The following is a 25918-nucleotide window of genomic DNA, read 5'->3' on the forward strand; positions in this document are numbered from 1 at the left end:
GCAAGTTGGAAAAAACTGAAAAAAACGACATACTAACCCCTTACGTTTTTTTTCAAAAATTGACGCCCAAGATTTTTGGCCTTTTATGCCATTTTTTGATCCTTCTGGGGCCCCTGTTGAGTGTGTGTGAGGTTTCCCGTGTTTATTTTAACAGAAAAGTGCATTTTGAGCAAGTTGAAAAACATGAAAAAAACGACATACTAACCCCTTACGTTTTTTTTCAAAAATTGACGCCCAAGATTTTTGGCCTTTTATGCCATTTTTTGATCCTTCTGGGGCCCCTGTTGAGTGTGTGTGAGGTTTCCCGTGTTTATTTTAACAGAAAAGTGCATTTTGAGCAAGTTGAAAAAAATGAAAAAAACGACATACTAACCCCTTACGTTTTTTTTCAAAAATTGACGCCTAAGATTTTTGGCCTTTTATGCCATTTTTTGATCCTTCTGGGGCCCCTGTTGAGTGTGTGTGAGGTTTCCCGTGTTTATTTTAACAGAAAAGTGCATTTTGAGCAAGTTGAAAAAACTGAAAAAAACGACATACTAACCCCTTACGTTTTTTTTCAAAAATTGACGCCCAAGATTTTTGGCCTTTTATGCCATTTTTTGATCCTTCTGGGGCCCCTGTTGAGTGTGTGTGAGGTTTCCCGTGTTTATTTTAACAGAAAAGTGCATTTTGAGCAAGTTGAAAAAACTGAAAAAAACGACATACTAACCCCTTACGTTTTTTTTCAAAAATTGACGCCCAAGATTTTTGGCCTTTTATGCCATTTTTTGATCCTTCTGGGGCCCCTGTTGAGTGTGTGTGAGGTTTCCCGTGTTTATTTGAACAGAAAAGTGCATTTTGAGCAAGTTGGAAAAAACTGAAAAAAACGACATACTAACCCCTTACGTTTTTTTTCAAAAATTGACGCCCAAGATTTTTGGCCTTTTATGCCATTTTTTGATCCTTCTGGGGCCCCTGTTGAGTGTGTGTGTGAGGTTTCCCGTGTTTATTTTAACAGAAAAGTGCATTTTGAGCAAGTTGAAAAAACTGAAAAAAACGACATACTAACCCCTTACGTTTTTTTTCAAAAATTGACGCCCAAGATTTTTGGCCTTTTATGCCATTTTTTGATCCTTCTGGGGCCCCTGTTGAGTGTGTGTGAGGTTTCCCGTGTTTATTTTAACAGAAAAGTGCATTTTGAGCAAGTTGAAAAAACTGAAAAAAACGACATACTAACCCCTTATGTTTTTTTTCAAAAATTGACGCCCAAGATTTTTGGCCTTTTATGCCATTTTTTGATCCTTCTGGGGCCCCTGTTGAGTGTGTGTGAGGTTTCCCGTGTTTATTTTAACAGAAAAGTGCATTTTGAGCAAGTTGAAAAAACTGAAAAAAACGACATACTAACCCCTTACGTTTTTTTTCAAAAATTGACGCCCAAGATTTTTGGCCTTTTATGCCATTTTTTGATCCTTCTGGGGCCCCTGTTGAGTGTGTGTGAGGTTTCCCGTGTTTATTTTAACAGAAAAGTGCATTTTGAGCAAGTTGAAAAAACTGAAAAAAACGACATACTAACCCCTTACGTTTTTTTTCAAAAATTGACGCCCAAGATTTTTGCCGTTTTATGCCATTTTTTGATCCTTCTGGGGCCCCTGTTGAGTGTGTGTGAGGTTTCCCGTGTTTATTTTAACAGAAAAGTGCATTTTGAGCAAGTTGGAAAAAACTGAAAAAAACGACATACTAACCCCTTACGTTTTTTTTCAAAAATTGACGCCCAAAATTTTTGGCCTTTTATGCCATTTTTTGATCCTTCTGGGGCCCCTGTTGAGTGTGTGTGAGGTTTCCCGTGTTTATTTTAACAGAAAAGTGCATTTTGAGCAAGTTGAAAAAAATGAAAAAAACGACATACTAACCCCTTACGTTTTTTTTCAAAAATTGACGCCCAAGATTTTTGCCGTTTTATGCCATTTTTTGATCCTTCTGGGGCCCCTGTTGAGTGTGTGTGAGGTTTCCCGTGTTTATTTTAACAGAAAAGTGCATTTTGAGCAAGTTGAAAAAACTGAAAAAAACGACATACTAACCCCTTACGTTTTTTTTCAAAAATTGACGCCCAAGATTTTCCTTTCTAATGCCATTATTTTGATCCTTCTGGGGCCCCTGTTGAGTGTGTGTGAGGTTTCCCGTGTTTATTTTAACAGAAAAGTGCATTTTGAGCAAGTTGAAAAAACTGAAAAAAACGACATACCTAACCCCTTACGTTTTTTTTCAAAAATTGACGCCCAACGATTTTTGGCCTTTTATGCCATTTTTTGATCCTTCTGGGGCCCCTGTTGAGTGTGTGTGAGGTTTCCCGTGTTTATTTTAACAGAAAAGTGCATTTTGAGCAAGTTGAAAAAACTGAAAAAAACGACATACTAACCCCTTACGTTTTTTTTCAAAATTGACGCCCAAGATTTTTGGCCTTTTATGCCATTTTTTGATCCTTCTGGGGCCCCTGTTGAGTGTGTGTGAGGTTTCCCGTGTTTATTTTAACAGAAAAGTGCATTTTGAGCAAGTTGAAAAAACTGAAAAAAACGACATACTAACCCCTTACGTTTTTTTTCAAAAATTGACGCCCAAGATTTTTGGCCTTTTATGCCATTTTTTGATCCTTCTGGGGCCCCTGTTGAGTGTGTGTGAGGTTTCCCGTGTTTATTTTAACAGAAAAGTGCATTTTGAGCAAGTTGAAAAAACTGAAAAAAACGACATACTAACCCCTTACGTTTTTTTTCAAAAATTGACGCCCAAGATTTTTGGCGTTTTATGCCATTTTTTGATCCTTCTGGGGCCCCTGTTGAGTGTGTGTGAGGTTTCCCGTGTTTATTTTAACAGAAAAGTGCATTTTGAGCAAGTTGAAAAAACTGAAAAAAACGACATACTAACCCCTTACGTTTTTTTTCAAAAATTGAGATCCAAGATTTTTGGCCTTTTATGCCATTTTTTGATCCTTCTGGGGCCCCTGTTGAGTGTGTGTGAGGTTTCCCGTGTTTATTTTAACAGAAAAGTGCATTTTGAGCAAGTTGAAAAAACTGAAAAAAACGACATACTAACCCCTTACGTTTTTTTTCAAAAATTGACGCCCAAGATTTTTGGCGTTTTATACCATTTTTTGATCCTTCTGGGGCCCCTGTTGAGTGTGTGTGAGGTTTCCCGTGTTTATTTTAACAGAAAAGTGCATTTTGAGCAAGTTGAAAAAACTGAAAAAAACGACATACTAACCCCTTACGTTTTTTTTTCAAAAATTGAGATCCAAGATTTTTGGCCTTTTATGCCATTTTTTGATCCTTCTGGGGCCCCTGTTGAGTGTGTGTGAGGTTTCCCGTGTTTATTTTAACAGAAAAGTGCATTTTGAGCAAGTTGAAAAAACTGAAAAAAACGACATACTAACCCCTTACGTTTTTTTTCAAAAATTGACGCCCAAGATTTTTGGCGTTTTATACCATTTTTTGATCCTTCTGGGGCCCCTGTTGAGTGTGTGTGAGGTTTCCCGTGTTTATTTTAACAGAAAAGTGCATTTTGAGCAAGTTGAAAAAACTGAAAAAAACGACATACTAACCCCTTACGTTTTTTTTCAAAAATTGACGCCCAAGATTTTTGGCCTTTTATGCCATTTTTTGATCCTTCTGGGGCCCCTGTTGAGTGTGTGTGAGGTTTCCCGTGTTTATTTTAACAGAAAAGTGCATTTTGAGCAAGTTGAAAAAACTGAAAAAAACGACATACTAACCCCTTACGTTTTTTTTCAAAAATTGAGATCCAAGATTTTTGGCCTTTTATGCCATTTTTTGATCCTTCTGGGGCCCCTGTTGAGTGTGTGTGAGGTTTCCCGTGTTTATTTTAACAGAAAAGTGCATTTTGAGCAAGTTGAAAAAACTGAAAAAAACGACATACTAACCCCTTACGTTTTTTTTCAAAAATTGACGCCCAAGATTTTTGGCCTTTTATGCCATTTTTTGATCCTTCTGGGGCCCCTGTTGAGTGTGTGTGAGGTTTCCCGTGTTTATTTTAACAGAAAAGTGCATTTTGAGCAAGTTGAAAAAACTGAAAAAAACGACATACTAACCCCTTACGTTTTTTTTCAAAATTGACGCCCAAGATTTTTGGCCTTTTATGCCATTTTTTGATCCTTCTGGGGCCCCTGTTGAGTGTGTGTGAGGTTTCCCGTGTTTATTTTAACAGAAAAGTGCATTTTGAGCAAGTTGAAAAAACTGAAAAAAACGACATACTAACCCCTTACGTTTTTTTTCAAAAATTGACGCCCAAGATTTTTGGCGTTTTATACCATTTTTTGATCCTTCTGGGGCCCCTGTTGAGTGTGTGTGAGGTTTCCCGTGTTTATTTTAACAGAAAAGTGCATTTTGAGCAAGTTGAAAAAACTGAAAAAAACGACATACTAACCCCTTACGTTTTTTTTTCAAAAATTGAGATCCAAGATTTTTGGCCTTTTATGCCATTTTTTGATCCTTCTGGGGCCCCTGTTGAGTGTGTGTGAGGTTTCCCGTGTTTATTTTAACAGAAAAGTGCATTTTGAGCAAGTTGAAAAAACTGAAAAAAACGACATACTAACCCCTTACGTTTTTTTTCAAAAATTGACGCCCAAGATTTTTGGCGTTTTATACCATTTTTTGATCCTTCTGGGGCCCCTGTTGAGTGTGTGTGAGGTTTCCCGTGTTTATTTTAACAGAAAAGTGCATTTTGAGCAAGTTGAAAAAACTGAAAAAAACGACATACTAACCCCTTACGTTTTTTTTCAAAATTGACGCCCAAGATTTTTGGCCTTTTATGCCATTTTTTGATCCTTCTGGGGCCCCTGTTGAGTGTGTGTGAGGTTTCCCGTGTTTATTTTAACAGAAAAGTGCATTTTGAGCAAGTTGAAAAAACTGAAAAAAACGACATACTAACCCCTTACGTTTTTTTTTCAAAATTGAGATCCAAGATTTTTGGCCTTTTATGCCATTTTTTGATCCTTCTGGGGCCCCTGTTGAGTGTGTGTGAGGTTTCCCGTGTTTATTTTAACAGAAAAGTGCATTTTGAGCAAGTTGAAAAAACTGAAAAAAACGACATACTAACCCCTTACGTTTTTTTTCAAAAATTGACGCCCAAGATTTTTGGCCTTTTATGCCATTTTTTGATCCTTCTGGGGCCCCTGTTGAGTGTGTGTGAGGTTTCCCGTGTTTATTTTAACAGAAAAGTGCATTTTGAGCAAGTTGAAAAAACTGAAAAAAACGACATACTAACCCCTTACGTTTTTTTTCAAAAATTGACGCCCAAGATTTTTGGCCTTTTATGCCATTTTTTGATCCTTCTGGGGCCCCTGTTGAGTGTGTGTGAGGTTTCCCGTGTTTATTTTAACAGAAAAGTGCATTTTGAGCAAGTTGAAAAAACTGAAAAAAACGACATACCAACCCCTTACGTTTTTTTTCAAAAATTGACGCCCAACATTTTTGGCCTTTTATGCCATTTTTTGATCCTTCTGGGGCCCCTGTTGAGTGTGTGTGAGGTTTCCCGTGTTTATTTTAACAGAAAAGTGCATTTTGAGCAAGTTGAAAAAACTGAAAAAAACGACATACTAACCCCTTACGTTTTTTTTTCAAAAATTGAGATCCAAGATTTTTGGCCTTTTATGCCATTTTTTGATCCTTCTGGGGCCCCTGTTGAGTGTGTGTGAGGTTTCCCGTGTTTATTTTAACAGAAAAGTGCATTTTGAGCAAGTTGAAAAAACTGAAAAAAACGACATACTAACCCCTTACGTTTTTTTTCAAAAATTGACGCCCAAGATTTTTGGCCTTTTATGCCATTTTTTGATCCTTCTGGGGCCCCTGTTGAGTGTGTGTGAGGTTTCCCGTGTTTATTTTAACAGAAAAGTGCATTTTGAGCAAGTTGAAAAAACTGAAAAAAACGACATACTAACCCCTTACGTTTTTTTTCAAAAATTGACGCCCAAGATTTTTGGCGTTTTATGCCATTTTTTGATCCTTCTGGGGCCCCTGTTGAGTGTGTGTGAGGTTTCCCGTGTTTATTTTAACAGAAAAGTGCATTTTGAGCAAGTTGAAAAAACTGAAAAAAACGACATACTAACCCCTTACGTTTTTTTTCAAAAATTGACGCCCAAGATTTTTGGCCTTTTATGCCATTTTTTGATCCTTCTGGGGCCCCTGTTGAGTGTGTGTGAGGTTTCCCGTGTTTATTTTAACAGAAAAGTGCATTTTGAGCAAGTTGAAAAAACTGAAAAAAACGACATACTAACCCCTTACGTTTTTTTTTCAAAAATTGAGATCCAAGATTTTTGGCCTTTTATGCCATTTTTTGATCCTTCTGGGGCCCCTGTTGAGTGTGTGTGAGGTTTCCCGTGTTTATTTTAACAGAAAAGTGCATTTTGAGCAAGTTGAAAAAACTGAAAAAAACGACATACTAACCCCTTACGTTTTTTTTCAAAAATTGACGCCCAAGATTTTTGGCCTTTTATGCCATTTTTTGATCCTTCTGGGGCCCCTGTTGAGTGTGTGTGAGGTTTCCCGTGTTTATTTTAACAGAAAAGTGCATTTTGAGCAAGTTGAAAAAACTGAAAAAAACGACATACTAACCCCTTACGTTTTTTTTCAAAAATTGACGCCCAAGATTTTTGGCGTTTTATGCCATTTTTTGATCCTTCTGGGGCCCCTGTTGAGTGTGTGTGAGGTTTCCCGTGTTTATTTTAACAGAAAAGTGCATTTTGAGCAAGTTGAAAAAACTGAAAAAAACGACATACTAACCCCTTACGTTTTTTTTCAAAAATTGACGCCCAAGATTTTTGGCCTTTTATGCCATTTTTTGATCCTTCTGGGGCCCCTGTTGAGTGTGTGTGAGGTTTCCCGTGTTTATTTTAACAGAAAAGTGCATTTTGAGCAAGTTGAAAAAACTGAAAAAAACGACATACTAACCCCTTACGTTTTTTTTTCAAAAATTGAGATCCAAGATTTTTGGCCTTTTATGCCATTTTTTGATCCTTCTGGGGCCCCTGTTGAGTGTGTGTGAGGTTTCCCGTGTTTATTTTAACAGAAAAGTGCATTTTGAGCAAGTTGAAAAAACTGAAAAAAACGACATACTAACCCCTTACGTTTTTTTTCAAAAATTGACGCCCAAGATTTTTGGCGTTTTATACCATTTTTTGATCCTTCTGGGGCCCCTGTTGAGTGTGTGTGAGGTTTCCCGTGTTTATTTTAACAGAAAAGTGCATTTTGAGCAAGTTGAAAAAACTGAAAAAAACGACATACTAACCCCTTACGTTTTTTTTCAAAAATTGAGATCCAAGATTTTTGGCCTTTTATGCCATTTTTTGATCCTTCTGGGGCCCCTGTTGAGTGTGTGTGAGGTTTCCCGTGTTTATTTTAACAGAAAAGTGCATTTTGAGCAAGTTGAAAAAACTGAAAAAAACGACATACTAACCCCTTACGTTTTTTTTCAAAAATTGACGCCCAAGATTTTTGGCGTTTTATACCATTTTTTGATCCTTCTGGGGCCCCTGTTGAGTGTGTGTGAGGTTTCCCGTGTTTATTTTAACAGAAAAGTGCATTTTGAGCAAGTTGAAAAAACTGAAAAAAACGACATACTAACCCCTTACGTTTTTTTTCAAAAATTGACGCCCAAGATTTTTGGCCTTTTATGCCATTTTTTGATCCTTCTGGGGCCCCTGTTGAGTGTGTGTGAGGTTTCCCGTGTTTATTTTAACAGAAAAGTGCATTTTGAGCAAGTTGAAAAAACTGAAAAAAACGACATACTAACCCCTTACGTTTTTTTTCAAAAATTGACGCCCAAGATTTTTGGCCTTTTATGCCATTTTTTGATCCTTCTGGGGCCCCTGTTGAGTGTGTGTGAGGTTTCCCGTGTTTATTTTAACAGAAAAGTGCATTTTGAGCAAGTTGAAAAAACTGAAAAAAACGACATACTAACCCCTTACGTTTTTTTTCAAAAATTGACGCCCAAGATTTTTGGCCTTTTATGCCATTTTTTGATCCTTCTGGGGCCCCTGTTGAGTGTGTGTGAGGTTTCCCGTGTTTATTTTAACAGAAAAGTGCATTTTGAGCAAGTTGAAAAAACTGAAAAAAACGACATACTAACCCCTTACGTTTTTTTTCAAAAATTGACGCCCTCATCCTGTTTTTTGTGGCTTCTAAAGCCATAAAAACAGGTCAAACAAGACACCTATTCCAAAAATTCTTTGAAAGCAAAACGGGTGCATCCCATTACATACATTCTTAGCTGCCTCTTTTCTCTTTTTAGCGTTTCTTCATATCGTTAGCCTTCTCCTAAACGAGCGCCGTGGTCCTGCCAAGGTCAGGATGAGGTGAACTTAGTAGCCAAGCAGCAAAGCAGCAGTAAAAAAAACACTTGTTGAGAAAAGTCCAAATGAGTTTATTTTCTTGCGAGGATTTGCGTTTTTTTTAACAAACATTGACAATACAGTAGTTCGGAGGAGGGGGCAGGGGTCAAGGGGTGGGTAGTGGGGGCAGGTAGGAGGCGTGGTTGAAGTATGGGAGAGGCACTCTAAGTACAAACGGATGCAGCAACATTGGACTCCAACAAAAGGAACCGTCTGAGTAAAAACGGGTGAAATAAATAAAAACGTTGAAATGAGCGCCAGTGCTCGTTTCCAATCTTGCACAAAAATACTTTAGTGGGCGTGGCTGAACGTCATTGGCAAAACACCGGAGCCGTGAGGCCCACGCGTGGCATGTTGGATGTACGTGGCCAGTATGGATATATGGATATACTGTACAGTATTTATGGCTTACAAGGTAACAGGTCCAACTACGGTACGGCTCGTCTCATTGGCAGACACAAACGGCTACGATATGTAAACAATGCACATGAATGATAAACAGCACGTCAAGTCTACAGGAAGGAAAGAAGATGGAGGGGGATGATGACCTGCACTGGACGTTTAGGCCGGGGGGGTCCGGGAAGGCGGTGATGTTCGTCGAACGGGACGAGGGGGGGCCCGGGGCAGCCGTAACAGGGACGCGGGGCCTGTTATTGGCCAAAGAAGCTAAAAGCTTATCAAACCTCCTTGGTACCAAAATCATTTTACTCTTCCCAATCCTAAAATTGGGCTTTGCCCCCCCCCCCCCGGCTTTGCTGCTGTGGGCAAACGTCGGGCATCCTTTTGACATCCAAACTGGAGCAAAGCGGAAGTAACATTAGAAGGTGACGTCCAGGTGGATGCTTCTTCTTCCTCTGCTGGGGAAGAAAAGGGCAAGTGCAAGGAGGGGGGGGGGCGTGGGGGGGGGGGGGGGGTCGTAGAAGAGTTGACTGGAGAAAATGTGCAAAATGCGCTCAAAGCAAAAGTGACGGTGTTGCAAGTTCCTTCCCACAAGGCACTGAAGAGGAGAGGAGGAGGCTGCAGTCCTCAGTCGGGTCTCAATATGGGATATTTAGGTAAGAATTCTATAAGAATCACCTGGGGGGGGGGGGGGGGGGGGGGGCAGGGACAGGAAGGAAAAACATTACTGGCATCCTGCACGCCGTACCCAAAATGACATCACAACAAACAACAAAGTTGACATAAAAAATGTTGTTTCTAAAGAATAAAGTCTAAATATTCTATTACAGCTTTTTTTTCAAGCAGGAGGAATCATGTGACTGATCCCAGCCAATCAGTGGACACGTGTCCTGACATTCCACATCATCAAATCAAATTGCTGCTACTGTATTATTAGTAAAGTTCAAATATTATGAGAAGGAAATTTACAGGAAGAAATGTGAAATATTATGAAAATTAAAAATAAACAGCCGTAATTATGGATAAAATGAAAATAAAGTGATTGGAGGAGCATAAAGTTGGAATATGAAAGAAGAGAGACCTTTGATATGAACATGGTAATATGATGAAAAGGTTATGGCTCATTTGATATCGCAATGATCCTCATAATAATCAATAATAATAATAATAATGATGATGATGATGATGATGAAGAGGCTGTACTTACATATTCCATCATGTTGCTGCTCTCACATTTTCTTTTGCTCAGTTTCCAGTGCAGGCCCAGCTGAACACACACACACACACACACACACACACACACAGAGATAAGATGAAAATATGAATCCATACATCGGTTGGAATATTAGTGTAAATATTCCAAGAAGAAAAAGTTAAAGCTATCTATCACGGCCCTTTTATAGACCCATGAATGCATCATACAGCGCATGTTAAAAAGCAGCCTATCAAGGGGATGTACTGTATGTACATCCTGTATGTACATACTGTATATACATCCTGTATGTACATACTGTATATACATCCTGTATGTACATACTGTATATACATCCTGTATGTACATACTGTATATACATCCTGTATGTACATACTGTATATACATCCTGTATGTACATACTGTATATACATGATGTACGTATATACAATATCGGGAAATAGAAGAAAATATTTCACTGATATTTCACATTGAAAAAAATCATACAAATTGAAAACTATTTTTTAAAATACAAAACTATTTTTTAAATTAATTAATTCAATTAATTTTTTGAAAATTAAGCTTGGGGGAAAGTTAAAATATTATTGGAATAAAGTCATAATATTATGAGAAGAAAATTAAACTAGAGCTGAAAAACTAAACAAAAAAAAGAGAGAAAAAAACTGACATTTTAGGAACAAATTAATTTTCAGGACAAATAATATGATGAATATGAAGATAATATTGGGGGTAAAAAGCGTATGAAATGAAAAGAATAAGAGCTCACGCAGCCAGGAGGGTCGGTGAGGCGGGTCAGAGGTCAAAGTGCGTTTCCTTTCAACAAAAGCACATTCTGACTGCTGACCTCCAGCCGTCAACTGGTGTCGCAGCTCTTCAAGGTTTACCAAACAGATTACCCCCCCATCACCCCCCCCCCCCAGGCAGACAGGTGTGGCGTGGGTGCGTTACCTTGTGGTACAATCTGTTATTCTCCCACTCCAGCAGCTTGTGAATGGAGCGCCTGGTCTGCAAGACGAGCGCAGCAGAGAGAAGTTGAGGGCCAAGCGTCCCGCTACAGCCGGGATGTCCTTGAAGGCAGCACGCTTACCCGCTTGTTGAGGCAGATGACGGGCCACAGGCTGCAGCCGGCCGTGCAGCAGCAGCACAGGCAGCCGCACAGGAGCCACTTGACGTTCACCGGAAGGTTCTTCTTCAGGCAGGCGTTGACGCGGCCCACGCTGGTGCGGAACTCCTCCGGCGCCACCTAGGAGGCGCACAGGAGATTCTCAGAATACGCTTTCACCAGGAACAGAACACAAAGCAGGAGCACAAATGGGAAAAATAAACATTTAAATAAAATGACCTAAAATACTGATATTATGAGAAAAAAAAACATTTTAGTAGCATCCAAAGTGGTAAAATAAGAAACTAAAGAAAATAATGTTGGGGGAAGTTAGAATATTATGAGAATAAAGTGTGAATATTACAGGAATAAAGTCAGAATAATATTACAAGAAGCTGAAATAAGCACAGAAAAAATAGTAAAAAAAAAAAAACAGCTGTGATTTTATAAAAATAGTCAAAACAGGAAGAGAAAAAAAATCATATTCCAACAAGAAAAAAGTTGCAAAAAGAGCAAGCTCCTATTATGAAGAGGAAAAATGGAGCCGCTGTAGTTGGAAGATTCAGGAAAAACCATCTTGGCTTTTTTATTTTGGGAATATCAGGCAGGGGAAAAATTACAATATGGGACAATATCATGGGAATAAAGTCTCAATATTATAGGAATAAGGGTGAAATATTATGGGAATAGTCTCAATATTATGAGAATGAAGTCACAATATTGTGGGAATAAAGTCTCAATATTATAGGAATAAAGGTACAATATTATGGGAATAAAGTGTCAATATTATGGGAATAAGGGCTAAATATTATGGTAATAAAATCAAAATACTAGGGCAATAAAGTCACAATATTATTGGAATAAAGTCTCAATATTATGGGAATAAAGGTACAATATTATGGGAATAAAGGTACAATATTATGGGAATAAAGGTACAATATTATGGGAATAAAAGGTACAATATTATGGGAATAAAAGGTACAATATTATGGGAATAAAAGGTACAATATTATGGGAATAAAAGGTACAATATTATGGGAATAAAGGTACAATATTATGGGAATAAAGTCAGAATATGATGGGAATAAAGTCTCAATATTATAGGAATAAAGGTACAATATTATGGGAATAAAGTGTCAATATTATGGGAATAAGGGCTAAATACTATGGTACTAAAATCAAAATACTAGGGGAATAAAGTCATACTATTATGGAAATAAGGGCTAAATACTATGGTAGTAAAATCAAAATACTAGGGGAATAAAGTCATACTATTATGGAAATAAGGGCTAAATACTATGGTAGTAAAATCAAAATACTAGGGGAATAAAGTCATACTATTATGGGAATAAGGGCTAAATATTATGGTAATAAAATCAAAATACTAGGGGAATAAAGTCATACTATTATGGAAATAAGGGCTAAATACTATGGTAGTAAAATCAAAATACTAGGGGAATAAAGTCATACTATTATGGGAATAAGGGCTAAATAAAATACAACTGATAATAAAATACTATGGGAATAAGATCCAAATAAGATGGGGAATAAAAGTGTAAACTTGTCAAAATAAATGTTGTATATGTTGAAAAAGTGAAAGTTTCAGGGCGCGTGTGCGTGTGCGTGTGCGTGTGCACGAGTAGAGGAGGTGCGGCCGTGAGGCCTCGCCAGAAGAGGCCAAGAGGAAAGATAAGCATCGCGCCTGCTGGCCGCACGGCGGCGGCGGTGAAAGGCGGCTGACTGAATAGATGCTCATTCCTGGCCCGGTCTGTACGCCATAAAAGGGTCGTAATGTTTTATGACAGGATGCTAAGGTCTCTTTGCAAACAGGCCAAAGAGCCCAGGACTAAAGGCCAGCGGGGCCTGATCCTGATCCGCAGCCTTCAATCATCATAATTGTGAGCTCGTCCATCACGTGTCAGCGTGGCTCACAATGGCGGAGCTCGTGTTTATTGCCCCCCACTTCCCTCCGCATTGCTCCGGCCCCCGCAGCCCTTTTTTGTCTTCCTGCGTCTGACCCAGGAAGCCGCCCTTTCTTGTCCCGGCCATTATTTTATCACCCGCCGTCCGACCCCTCCACCGCCGCGACCGGCCCGGGCCCTACAGACGGCTTACTCATTGACAGAGGGTGCACGGCCCGGCTCGGCCTCGCCACTCGGGACATTTCAATAGGTCCCGCTTTGGGGAAGCGCTTGAAAGGCCCCCGGCGGGACAAAGGAATGACGCTGGCGTTAGCTGTGGGATTCATCTCCACCGGAAGGTAGCACACATGCTAGCAACGTGGAAATCCATCACCTACCTTTCCCGTGAGGACGGAGGGGAACTCTGTGTCGAAGCGGTTGCTCAGACCAAACCTGGACAAACACAAATAATAAAAAGTCATTATTTCTCACCCTATTACATAATAAATAATATAGTGGCAATTAAGGCCACATTTGATGAGAATAAAGTCAAAATATGGAGAGAAAAAGTCGTATCCTATCCAGAAAACGGTCACAACTTGATGGAATTGATCATGGAAATTGTTATGGAAATAAATATTACAAGAAAACTGACGTTAGCATGCTAACACACTAGCCACGTACACATGGACACAAATATTCCAATCGCATTACATTGTTGGTCCTTTTTAGCTGTGCCCAATTCGTCCTATTCCCAATTGGTCATGTTCCGTGGCCGGCCGGCTTTCATTTTGGTTCCAAATATTCTGTGGGACCATGTGAAGAAAAAGACCGCACTTTGGACACCCCCTGCTATAATGACCACTTCTGTGTCTGAATACATGACATCATATACATATGTAGCTCCAATTTACACAGAGTGAAATAACTCCAGCCACAGAAAATTCATGACTGATTGAAAATGACAAATATGACAGAAAAAGCTAAAAATAGCAAGAAGTATTTAGCATAACTTCTACTTTTCACACGTAAATAAATGTTACAGTATGCAATGAAGTCTACCACAAAATGATTGGCATAAGTGTGCATTAACAACACATTGCTTACATATAGGCATGTCATGAAATACATACTTTTAGGATTAGATTACGATTAAGATTTGCCTTTATTCGTCCCTCAGTGGGGACATTTGTAGCTTAGCTTCTATTCCATATGGGTGCAATGGCACGTGCTAAGTGTTTACATTGAATACATTTGGAACAAAAACAAACATGGCTGTGCAATGCAACACTAACAGCTATTAGTTTTATCAGGTAATGTAACAGGTTAAATTCCCCACATTGTCCCGTTTAAGCTATTTATATTTACATTTGTTGTTTATACGTGTTTACGAGTCCTTAGCTAGGTACTTTTGCTAGGTACCTTACTCCCTCACGAGCCACAGCTAGAAGCGCGGGAGCATAAAGGTTGCCAAGGTGACGCAAAGTACAGTCGACGTTACCTTAATGTCGTAACAACACGAAGAGTGACAACGCGCTCACTCCTGCTGCTTTTACCGGACACGTCAATTCGCTCGTTGGTTAGCATGCTAGCAGGCTGATGATGGAAGACACCACAACAAGCGACGACGAGGCGGCGTGTGACGCACAAAGAAAACATGCGAAACACTTACACTGTGATGTGGCCGGCCCCGCGCATTACCACGGGCTCCGGGAAGTATCTGGACAAGTGTTCCTCGATGACTACGCGTTCGTCGTCGTCATCTTCTAACTCATAAATGGTATCAAAGTCCGCCATGTTGGCTGGTGGGCAGCGAGGCGCTCATGACGTCACTCGCGGGGCTGCGCACGCCATCGTCAAAGGGAGCGAGCACGCAGAGGCCGAATTCAATAATGGAAAATGCCAAATAGCACATTAGTTTAGACGTATGATTGACTATACTATTATTTTAAAGTTATGTGTTATATGGATTAGTAAACTAGCCTATTGAATATCAACAAAAAAGTTAGAAATAAACATTAACTTCACAGGAAAACATGTCTTTAAAATTGAGTACATATAAGACCATAAACTGGCTAGAAATGAACATTATGGGTCTTCCGACAGGCTGATATGTTGTTAGGAAAACAAGCTCATAAATAATCTGTCAGGGAAATTAGTTGTTTGACCTCCTTGACCCAGCCACGCCATTTACAATGATGAATATTTCCTAAATATCATCATCAAGCTGATTTATGTGGGCTCCCACTTTATTGGGGTTTGGGTGTTCTCCCGGGTCGACAACCTGCTGTCATTTATGGTAGATATGCTAACACGCTGGGACCAAATAAGAGAAATTTGGTAGTTTTGTTAGCCTGCTACGTATTTATCTCATGTGAACCATTTTTGCTGCTTTGCCTTTTTTTTTTAAATAAATTTTTGCTGCAAAACAATCAAGAAAACCAATAAAAACAATGATGAAAATAATAGAAAAACTGCAAAAAGCTATTTATTTACATTGTCAACATCAAACCTTATTACACTTGATTGAATGTGCAGGGGAAAAAAAACAGTTCACACATTCACACATCACATACAACCCCCCCGTCCCTCAATATTTATATCTTATAAGTCACAAACAATGTCAAGGTTGTTTGGGAATCTTTCCAGCAACCCTGCCCTAATGTAATTTGAACTATTCTATAAAAGGCCGTTATGTGAGGATAGAAGCTCCAGCAGTCCTAACGGTAGTAAATCCCAAGGTGTAGCGGCTGGGAGGGAGTGCGGGGGCCCAGACCGGGTGCCCTGGTGGCCCCGTGCCGGCCAAGTGTCCTGCAGCGTGTCGGAGTGCTCCGTTTGGTTCCGTGGGTCCACAAAGGTGAACGGTGCGATCACTGGGTGACAGTCACGGGCTGTATGTTCCTGATGGAGGGCAACGTGTTCATGGCCTGGGGGGGGTACAGGCCGCCGTGGATGTCCGTGCAGGGGCTGAGGGAGCCCGGCATGGCCAGGGGGCTCACCGAGCCCGGGTCGCTGTGCACCGAACCCCCGCTGCCGTCCGACTGACCCATCTTCTTCTTGATCAGCTTCCTCTCCTTGGCGCGGCGGTTCTGGAACCAGATCTTCACCTGGAATCCATTGGAAACCTTTCATCAATATTCATCCATGCTCATTCAGGGGAAACATATTTGGTAGGTGGTGATATCATATCTATCATATTTGGTACGTATTGATGTCATATCTAACATATTTGGTACGTATCGATGTCATATCTAACATATTTGGTACACATTGATATCATATCTAACATATTTGGTACACATTGATATCATATCTAACATATTTGGTACACATTGATATCATATCTAACATATTTGGTACACATTGATATCATATCTAACATATTTGGTACACATTGATATCATATCTAACATATTTGGTACGTATCGATGTCATATCTAACATATTTGGTACACATTGATATCATTTCTAACATATTTGGTACACATTGATATCATTTCTAACATATTTGGTACACATTGATATCATTTCTAACATATTTGGTACACATTGATATCATTTCTAACATATTTGGTACACATTGATATCATTTCTAACCATTTTTGCTGCTGTTCCTTGCATATTTGTGCAATTTAAATCAATTTTTGCTGCTATGACTGGGCAACACGTGCTATCTATATCAGTGATCATTTGGTGCTGCTGTACCTACATATACCTATACATACCTATATATACACACACCTGTATACCTACTTATACTATATATACACACCTAAATACCTATATGTAACTATATATGTAACTATATACCTATATGTAACTATATATACACTTATATACCTATATATGCACCTGTATACACACCTATATATAACTATATATGCACCTATATATATATACACACACAACCTATACATACCTATATATACCTAGATATAAACATATATGCCTATGTATACACCTATATATAACTATATATGCCTATGTATATGCCTATACATACACCTATATATACCTATGTATACACCTATATATAACTATATATGCCTATGTATATGCCTATACATACACCTATATATACCTATGTATACACCTATACACACACCTATATATAATGATATACACCTGTATACACCTTGCATGTTGATGTGATAGTAGATACATAAATAGATGCATAGATAGATGGATAGATGGATAAATAATAACTAGATGTCTTCCTCCAGTGGCTTAGATGAATGTAGTTCACGTGATCACGTGACGTGTCTCGCACCAACCTGTCTCTCCGAGAGCCCCAGATTGACAGCCAGCTCGGCTTTCCTCCTGATGGTGATGTATCTGTTGAAGTGGAACTCCTTCTCCAGCTCCAGCCTCTGGTGGTCCGTGTAGACCACCCGGTACTTCTCCTTCGTTCTCGTTTTCCCTGCGGAGGAAGAAAAAAACATGATTGTCTGTTAGGGAGCGAGGGAGCGAGGGAACGAGGAAGGAAGGGAAGGAGCAAGGCAAGGAGGCGGCCAGGTGGTCGGACCGCATGCCTCAAGCGGCCTATCGGCTCCGAGCATCTTTATGGGCCGAGACCCCAAATCCACATCTGCTGGCTTTGGTCTACTCATACGCAAATGGGCCCTTTGATGATGAAGCCCGTCGCAATGATTCTCCTTGCAGATTGCAAAAGAAACATGGAGATAAGATGGGGGGGTCCGGGGGGGGGGGTCCAGAATGTGTCTGCACGCTTGAAGCCGCATTCCACGCACTATAATATACTATAGAGTATACATGCATGCAGTATAAAGTACATGCAGTACACATACGGAGGTCTGTTGACAGCCCCACTTAGTTTGGGAGAGGACCGGACCCTTCCTGTCCCGTCCCGTCCCGTCCCGTCCTGTGGGTGCATATCAAAGTGAGGAGGTGTCGAAAGCAGCTCGGATATGACGGCCGACGCGCACGCGCACGCGCACACAAACAAGAAGTCCCCCGGTCTGCCCAGTCTTGCGGGGAAGTGACGGCCCAGCCAGGCCGCCGTTATTAGCATGACAAGCGGCCTGGCGCCGCTCCGTCACGCCTCCCGTCCGATGGGACGCCTCGCCGGCTCCACGTTCCCACGCTCTCCGTACCCACGCACCTCCGTCATCATCTACCATCATCTACCATCTCCACCATCTCCACCAGGATGTCTGGGCATGCACGGAGGCACGATTACACCACCTCACCTACACTATAGTACACTATATATAGTACAACACAGTACAAAGTACTAAGTACATACAGTAGCGTATAGTCAGCACACTTGATGACGATGTTTGTTTTATTCATCCTTTTTCTCCATAGACTAATTCATTTACTTGGCATATTTCTTCCTTTAAAAATTACATTTAATCTATGAATCACCCCCCCCAAATATTTATACATATACTGTGGTTTTTCCACATTTGAATATGAAATAGACTGTATGAAACACATGAGGATATTTCTCAATATATTTTTATATTATCATTAGTCTTACTTGAATGAAATATGATGAAATATGCCGTATATGAACCACACGATGGTATTTCCCATTATATATATATATATATATATATATATATATATACTATCATTTGTTTAATGAAATATGATGAAATATGAAAGCACACGAGGGTCTTTAATTCCATTTGGAAATCATTTCTATTGCATCAATTAATAGAAAATGTTCCTCCATTTGAAAAGGAGATATAATATTCATCCATGAGGATATTTTACACACTTTTCTCCTTTTCAAAACCTCATGGATTTTGTTTGCAATATTTGCTAGATTATACAGTATGATATATATAGAGAGAGTATCAAATATACAGTATAAGATATATATACAGTATTAAATTTATATATACACAGTATTAGATATATATACAGTATTAGATATACAGTATAAGATATATACACAGTATATATATAGTATATACAGTATAATTGTCATCAGGTTTTTTCTAAATAAATGTTTTTCGTTAAAAAATGACCTCAAGATGGAGATGACAAAAGGTTGTTGCTATTTTGATATTAATATTTTCCTTGCTTCCAAAATGAGATGTGAAGTATTCGTTACATTCGTTTTTAAAAAAGGAAAAGGAATATTTGTAGACATTTGTCTCAATTTTAAAACAAAGTAATGGACTTTTAAATTACATTTGGGGATATTTAAAGACATTTCCATCATGAAAATAATTATGAATATGATTGTGGAATTAAAAAAGAAACGAGCCATATTGAATACATTTCTTCTATTTTAAAATAATATTTTCTGCATTTGGGGAAATTTAACACATTTTCATTTTCTTAATTTGAAAAGAGATTCATGAGGAGTTTTTCCAAAGTGGATATTTTCTATATTTGTCTCCATTTGAAAAGAGAAAAGGACCTAATTGTCTAAATCAAACTTTTCATATTTTTTTCGTTTTATAAATTCTTCTCGGTCCCAAAAAGGAGGTCTCCTGGACCCGTCCCGGTCTTGGTGGGCTAGGAAGAGAAGTGGAATCCATTCTGTAAGGAGGCCTGCTGTCTTTTTTTTTTTTAGCAAAGTCATAAATTAGACGAACTATGACTTTTAAAAAGTGATAAAAATGATGCATATTGTCTCCGAGTTCGGACAAACGAGTTTCCACCTCCGGAAAAGAACGAAGCCAAGACGAAGGATTTTCTAAGAACGGAGCGACTTCGGGGCGACAAAGTCCCGATCAGACCCGGAAACCGGCCTCGGACGAGGCCCGCGCGGTTTGGCCGAAAAGGGACCCCGGTCCCGGGGAGGGGCACCCACCTGTGGAGGACGACTGGGCGGTTTTGCTCATCCACTGGTAGGAGTTGCGTCGTTCCCGGTCCGGGGAGAGCTGGGCCCCGGCGACGTTGTCCGGCGGCGGCGGCTGCAGCACCGCGGAGGCCGGCGGGTGCATGTGGGTGTACTCGGGCGAGCAGTAGGGCACCTGCGCGGGGGACGAGTTGTTGATGGGCGCGGGGAGAGCGTTCGGGGGTCCGAGGCTGTAGGCGCCCCAGTCCTCCCGGGGGGCCCCGTACGACGAGGGCCCCCAGCTCCCCGCCGACTGAGCGTGGGAGTCCACGTTGGGGACGTGGTGGTATCCGCTGAAGTCGGGGTACTGGGGCGTGGAGACGAAGTTCTGGGGGGGCAGGTTGATGCTGGATCTTCTGACTGGGCCTTGGTGATACATGCCGGTCTCTTTATCCAGTAGGTACCCCACATACATGGCTCGGCTCACGCTGGAAGGAAGGCTCGGCGATAAAAGGTTTAATTCTCGGGTGACATGCTTCGGGAAGGGAAAGCAAAGGAAAACAAGTCCGAAAGCGATCCCGAGGGAGACTTCGACGTATAGTCCGGGTCCGGGTCTTCCAGCCTTGGTGGAGGTCTCACATGATGTGGGGATGTTGACAAGATGCTAAAGGTATACTCTTCCCTGCCTTGACGTCAACTCTGACGGACATTTGCATCCGAATGAAAGACCCCCCCCCCCCAACCCCCCTATCACTCTGCTTCCCTTCCGACCCCCCCCTCCCCCGGTCATCAGGTGACAGTGGGTCCATAGTGAACCCATACCTTTCTGGTCTGGTCTCCAATTGAAACATAAAGTATTTTTGTTTGATAAAAGTCCTGATTCAATCTGGTACAATAATCCAAAGTATCGATATCGAAGTATCGATATTCCAGTCTCCCTATTGGACGGCAGGCTGCATGTGTCTCTTTTACTTTCACTTTTCTACGACTTTCTATCTATGGTGAATGTTTGCCGAGTCCGCTTTTTCTTGTTGTTGTTGTTCTTTTTTTTGGGGGGGGGGGGCATATTCACGTGCAAACGAGGTGCAAAGTAGCCGAGATGTTCTTGTCTTTTCCCCGAGAAGCTCGCCTTCACACCTCAAGGTCGCACTTCACAGCTAATTCCGGTTCCAAGGAAACCACTACCCCCCCCCCACGAGCACCCCCACCACCTCGGCCACCCCCTCCCTGACAGATTACACCTCATGTGGCACCAGATTATTCCTAACATGCGCCACGTGAAGGGATTAAAGAGTCCTGCAGTATGACATCATGTCATTATGGCATTATGATATTATGGCAGTATTACAATATCACATTATGAAATTATGACAGTATGGCATTATGATATTATGGCATTATGATATTATGGCATTATGATATTATGGCATTATAATATTATTGCATTATGATAATATGACATGATGGCATTATGACATGATATGCCATTATGGCAATATGCCATGATGGCATTATGGCAATATGCCATGATGGCATTATGGCAATATGACATGATGGCATTATGACATGATGGCATTATGGCAATATGACATGATGGCATTATGGCAATATGACATGATGGCAATATGACATGATGGCATTATGGCAATATGACATGATGGCATTATGGCAATATGACATGATGGCATTATGACATGATGGCATTATGGCAATATGACATGATGGCATTATGGCAATATGACATGATGGCAATATGACATGATGGCATTATGACAACATGACAAAATGGCATGATGGCAATGTGACATAATGGCATTATGGCAATATGACATGATGGCATTATGACAATATGAGATTATGACAGAGAAGATGAAGGCTGAAAAGGCGATTCATTTGCTATTTAACAAGGCCGACTAATTGGCTCGTTGAGGCCAAAGTCATAAATGCTGACATGACTCCTTTTATTGGCCACAAAATATTTATGGGCCTCCTCTACACTTCTTGGATTTCTTCGCCTCTTTTCCTTTTCCCTCCCCTTTAATAGAAGGATCCAGCTATTTATTAAGTGGGGGGCGTTTTCACTAGTTGGTTTTTGAAGATTTTATTGGATTTATTGGATTTTTAAAACACTAAAATGCCTCGTGAAGCTGAAATTAACCCCCAAAACAGATTAAAAACACATGAAAGTGTCATGACGTCTCACCTTTTATTTCCTGTTTTTCTCTTAAGGGCTGACACTCACTTTAGTGCCCTCTGGTGGTTTTGGTGGGGGACAGCATCGAGGGAATTCATGCCAGCGTTCATACTGCAAGTGGCCGCCAGAGGGCAGCATACTCCTGCTCATGCTGAGTCACCTGGAATCTGGAATGATCACTCGGCAAAAAAGGCATTTCACATGTCAAAATATGACAAGAAAAAAATGTCATCTGACAAGACAAACTCACCATTTTAGTAACTTAAAGTTGAGATATAAAAGGAAAAACACATTTTAAGAAGTCACAATATGATGAAAAGTCAAATTATTTTGGAAACAACATAAAAATAAAAATTTTCTGAGAATAAAGTTGTAATATTAGGATGTCATTTTAGTAGAGTTGAAATATGAAAGAAAAATACATTTTGTAAAAAGTTTCAATATTCTAATGCCAGTTGTAATTTTTGGAAAATTAGGTAAGAATATTAGTTATGACAATAACATCATAATATTGTAATATTTACAAAGCTTAGATATAAAGTTAAGATAAAGTTTTTAAAAATCTCAAGAGGAAAAAAATGTTATCTTGCAAAAACCTTAACATTTTAATATTAAAATTATAAAAAAATATTATTCTGTAATAAAATCAAAAATTTTTTGTGACAACTTCAGTTGCGGAAAAAGTTGTAATGTTCCAAGAATAAAGTCCACACTTGATGGGAATAAAGCCAGAATTATGAGAAGAAGATTCAGAAGAAGAAAGTCAACTGTTGGAAACTGAAATGAGGATTATTGCCTTTTTTGTCCCAATCATGCTGGCTGTTATTAACTCCACTAGATGGCGCCATTGAGTTACATATGACACCTCCACTCCCGATTACTTCTTTAATCCAGTACATTTACTGCAGATTTTTTAATTTTCGCTGTTGTTCTTTTTTCATTTTAGAAAGGGCAGTGGGGTTTATGAATTAAAAAAAGCCATTGACTGCAATTGGCCCCCGGGCCACCCTTTGGACACCGCTCGTCTACTGCTATTTTCATGATGTTTTGTCTTTATGCTGGCTAGGCTCCAGCATTGGAAAAAGTCTGTTAGTCTTGGGTGAGTCCACTTGATACTAAGATCATATAATATATAATATATGACTTTTTTTACTCCTAAATTCGATGTTATAAAATTAGTGCCGATTGTATTTTTTCGTTTTTTCGTATTTTTTTGTGAAAATTGCGGCGGGCCAATAAAAAAACAGCTGCGTGCTGCAGATGGCCCCCGGGCCGCATGTTGGCCTTTGCAGACACTAAGGTAGACGAGGCCTGCAGCCAAGGTGTTGCAGGCATATAAAAAAAGCCACTGTGGACGTGATTGTGTTCCGGTGGTCCAGAATCAAACCAACAACCTCTCCTGCTCTGGGACAGCTGTCTTTTATGGGGGGGGGGGGGGGGGGGGGCAGCCAGGCGTCCCAAGCATCCAGTGGTTGCATAACTTGACTGATGTTTTTTCTTGGTGGCCACAGGGCCTTTCTCTCTGCATGGGGGGGGAGTGGGGTGGGGGGTGTTGAGGAAGAGGAACATCTGCCTGCCGCTATTTTTAGAAAACACACAACGTGAAGCACATGAGGCAGCATCCTGCAAACACTTCACGTTTCTCCTCACGGAGTCCAGGCCCCCAAGACGTGGATGGCCCACATTCATTCCATGCAGCACTGAGGGATTCAAACCTTCTCAAGGATTATTAGAAGTTAAACAACGGCTGAAAAACATCTGGTGACGGCACCCACACCTGCTGACCTTCACCACGTTTATGAGTATAGTAATCCCTCCTTTATGGCTTCCAGGCCCCACCGTGAGAAGACCATTTCCACAAAGTAGGACTCCTTTTTAACAAATGCAGGATTCTTGTAGAGCATAGGAAACCTTCTAAATCCACCTTTTAACATTAGAGCCCTCTGGACATGAAATAACACCCCCCCCCCCGTGTGACGTCTTCCTCTCCTTTGGAGGATGAGGATGTGGAGAGGATGCTCGTGTCCCTTCATGATTTATGCTTCAGGAAATGGAAAAAGATTTTGGCTGCATGGAAAAGGAAGGTTGCCAACACCAGCCTGTTGTTTGTTACCAAAAGGACAGTCCAGACCCCCCCGCCCCCCCCCCCCCCCTCTATTCCCACCAACATCCTTCCCGCTGCTCCAAAAATAGTGTGTATTGATGCACGTTAGGGTGGTTTGCCACTTACCTCTGTGTAAACACAGGGGAACCTGAAGAACCCTGGCAGGACCCTGGAGAACCCTGGCAAGACCTTAGAGGACCCTGGAAGACGTTGGAGGACCCTGGAGAACCTTGGATGACCCTGGCAGGACCCTGGACAGACCTTGGAGGACCCTGGAGAACCTTGGATGACCCTGGCAGGACCCTGGAGGATGCTGGAAGACCCTGGAGGACCCTGGCAGCACCCTAGAGAACCCTGGCAGACCATGGAGGACCCAGGCAAGACCTTGGATGACCCTGGAGAACCATGGCGGACCGTGGAGGACCCTGGCAAGACCTTGGATGACCCTGGAGAACCATGGCGGACCGTGGAGGACCCTGGCAAGACCTTGGATGACCCTGGAGAACCATGGCGGACCGTGGAGGACCCTGGCAAGACCTTGGATGACCCTGGAGAACCATGGCGGACCGTGGAGGACCCTGGCTAGACCTTGGATGACCCTGGTGGACCATGGAGGACCCGTGTTCCCTTCAGACGAAAACAGCAGCACTAACCAGGAGCAGCATCGGAAGCCTCGGGTGCCAGGCGTCCTTCAGTCGGGACCACCTGGATGGAGAGTTCCTTCCTTTCCCGCAGGGAGGGGGGCAACAGACGTGCTGCCGACAGTGTGTCCCGACCGGGAAGTGTCTCACCATCCGAGGTGAAGTCCAGCACATTCCTGTCCCGATACAACGTTCATGAATGAGCAGGGAATGCGTGTTGAGCATCAACAGGAAGGCCATTCCTTACTCCTGTCACCGCTTCCAAACATGGCCGTGCGGGAACTGTTGCGACCTCTGACCTCATCGTCCATCATCATGCCGGCGTCCTCGGGAATAAAAGCACATGAATCATTAGCAGCAGAATGATTCATGGACGCCTTTGTACTACACAACAATACTATACTGGACAGTTACTGTACTCCATACTTACATAGTATCTGTCCTTTCTAACCCTTTGACCCATACGCTACACGTATACCTTTATCCAATCTACATGGAAGTGTTGTTGGACCTAAGAAGGACTGGAGGAAATGAAGATGTGTCCTAATGAAACATCATGACATGACTACTACCAGGAGAACCAGAGTATAGAGGGGGAGGAGCTGCCTGCTGTGGCCCAGCAAGGTGCACTGTATTCGGGCACACGCTCCAAGCAGCCCCTGTGAGGCCACGGAGGTCTCTGGGAAACATTGTGCCTTTTTCAAACACTGTGGCGCTGGCGTTTCAGGTTTGTGTGCTCCACGGGTTCCCCCCTCATCAACAAGCATTTGGTACAGCTAGCATGCAAAATGTCTTCCTCGGAAAGCGAATGTTTGTTCACAAATGAGCTCTTGGAAAATTACAACTAGTTATTAACTCTCGTATTGTATACTATATGTATATTAACTGCGTATTTTAATACTAAAATATAAAAAAATGCTACAATGCTAATGTTAGAATGCTAACACAAATGTTTATATGTTTGTACTCATGAAAACAGCCAATATGTTGCTATGCTAATATTAGGACGTGAACAATGCTAACGTAAATCTAGAAAAAAAATGCACCTGTGCTAATGTTAGCATGCTAACATGCTAATAATGAAGCAGCTAAAAAAGCAACACCTAGGATTCTGTCATCATGTCCCTCGGAAAGTGAATGTTGGTTTAAAAGTGAGCTCAGGCCACTATCGACACAGGCGGGCGGGGGGGGGGGGCGCTTGATTTGCTCGCCCATGCCGTACAGGTCATCTTG

The 25918-nt window shown here is 41.1% G+C and overlaps 2 protein-coding genes across 2 annotated transcripts; both read right to left on the bottom strand.

Annotated features, from left to right (window-relative positions):
- Positions 1-8397: 8397 nt before the first annotated feature.
- Positions 8398-14821, bottom strand: chic1 (cysteine-rich hydrophobic domain 1). Its single transcript, XM_078788579.1, has 7 exons — positions 14659-14821; positions 13385-13439; positions 11071-11226; positions 10932-10988; positions 9978-10037; positions 9160-9448; positions 8398-8565 (listed from the first exon to the last, which is right to left on the bottom strand). The coding sequence occupies exons 1-6, from the start codon at positions 14781-14783 to the stop codon at positions 9398-9400; spliced, it is 504 nt and encodes a 167-aa protein (XP_078644705.1). The 5' UTR covers positions 14784-14821; the 3' UTR covers positions 8398-8565; positions 9160-9397.
- A 751-nt stretch (positions 14822-15572) lies between these two features.
- cdx4 (caudal type homeobox 4) lies at positions 15573-20448 on the bottom strand. Its single transcript, XM_058060818.2, has 3 exons — positions 19780-20448; positions 17261-17406; positions 15573-16093 (listed from the first exon to the last, which is right to left on the bottom strand). The coding sequence occupies exons 1-3, from the start codon at positions 20219-20221 to the stop codon at positions 15857-15859; spliced, it is 825 nt and encodes a 274-aa protein (XP_057916801.1). The 5' UTR covers positions 20222-20448; the 3' UTR covers positions 15573-15856.
- Positions 20449-25918: the final 5470 nt, after the last annotated feature.

This window comes from Doryrhamphus excisus, linkage group LG23 (genome assembly GCF_037039965.1).
Source record: "Doryrhamphus excisus strain RoL-2023G ecotype Guam linkage group LG23, RoL_Dexc_Guam_v1.1, whole genome shotgun sequence".
NCBI lineage: Eukaryota > Metazoa > Chordata > Actinopteri > Syngnathiformes > Syngnathidae > Doryrhamphus > Doryrhamphus excisus.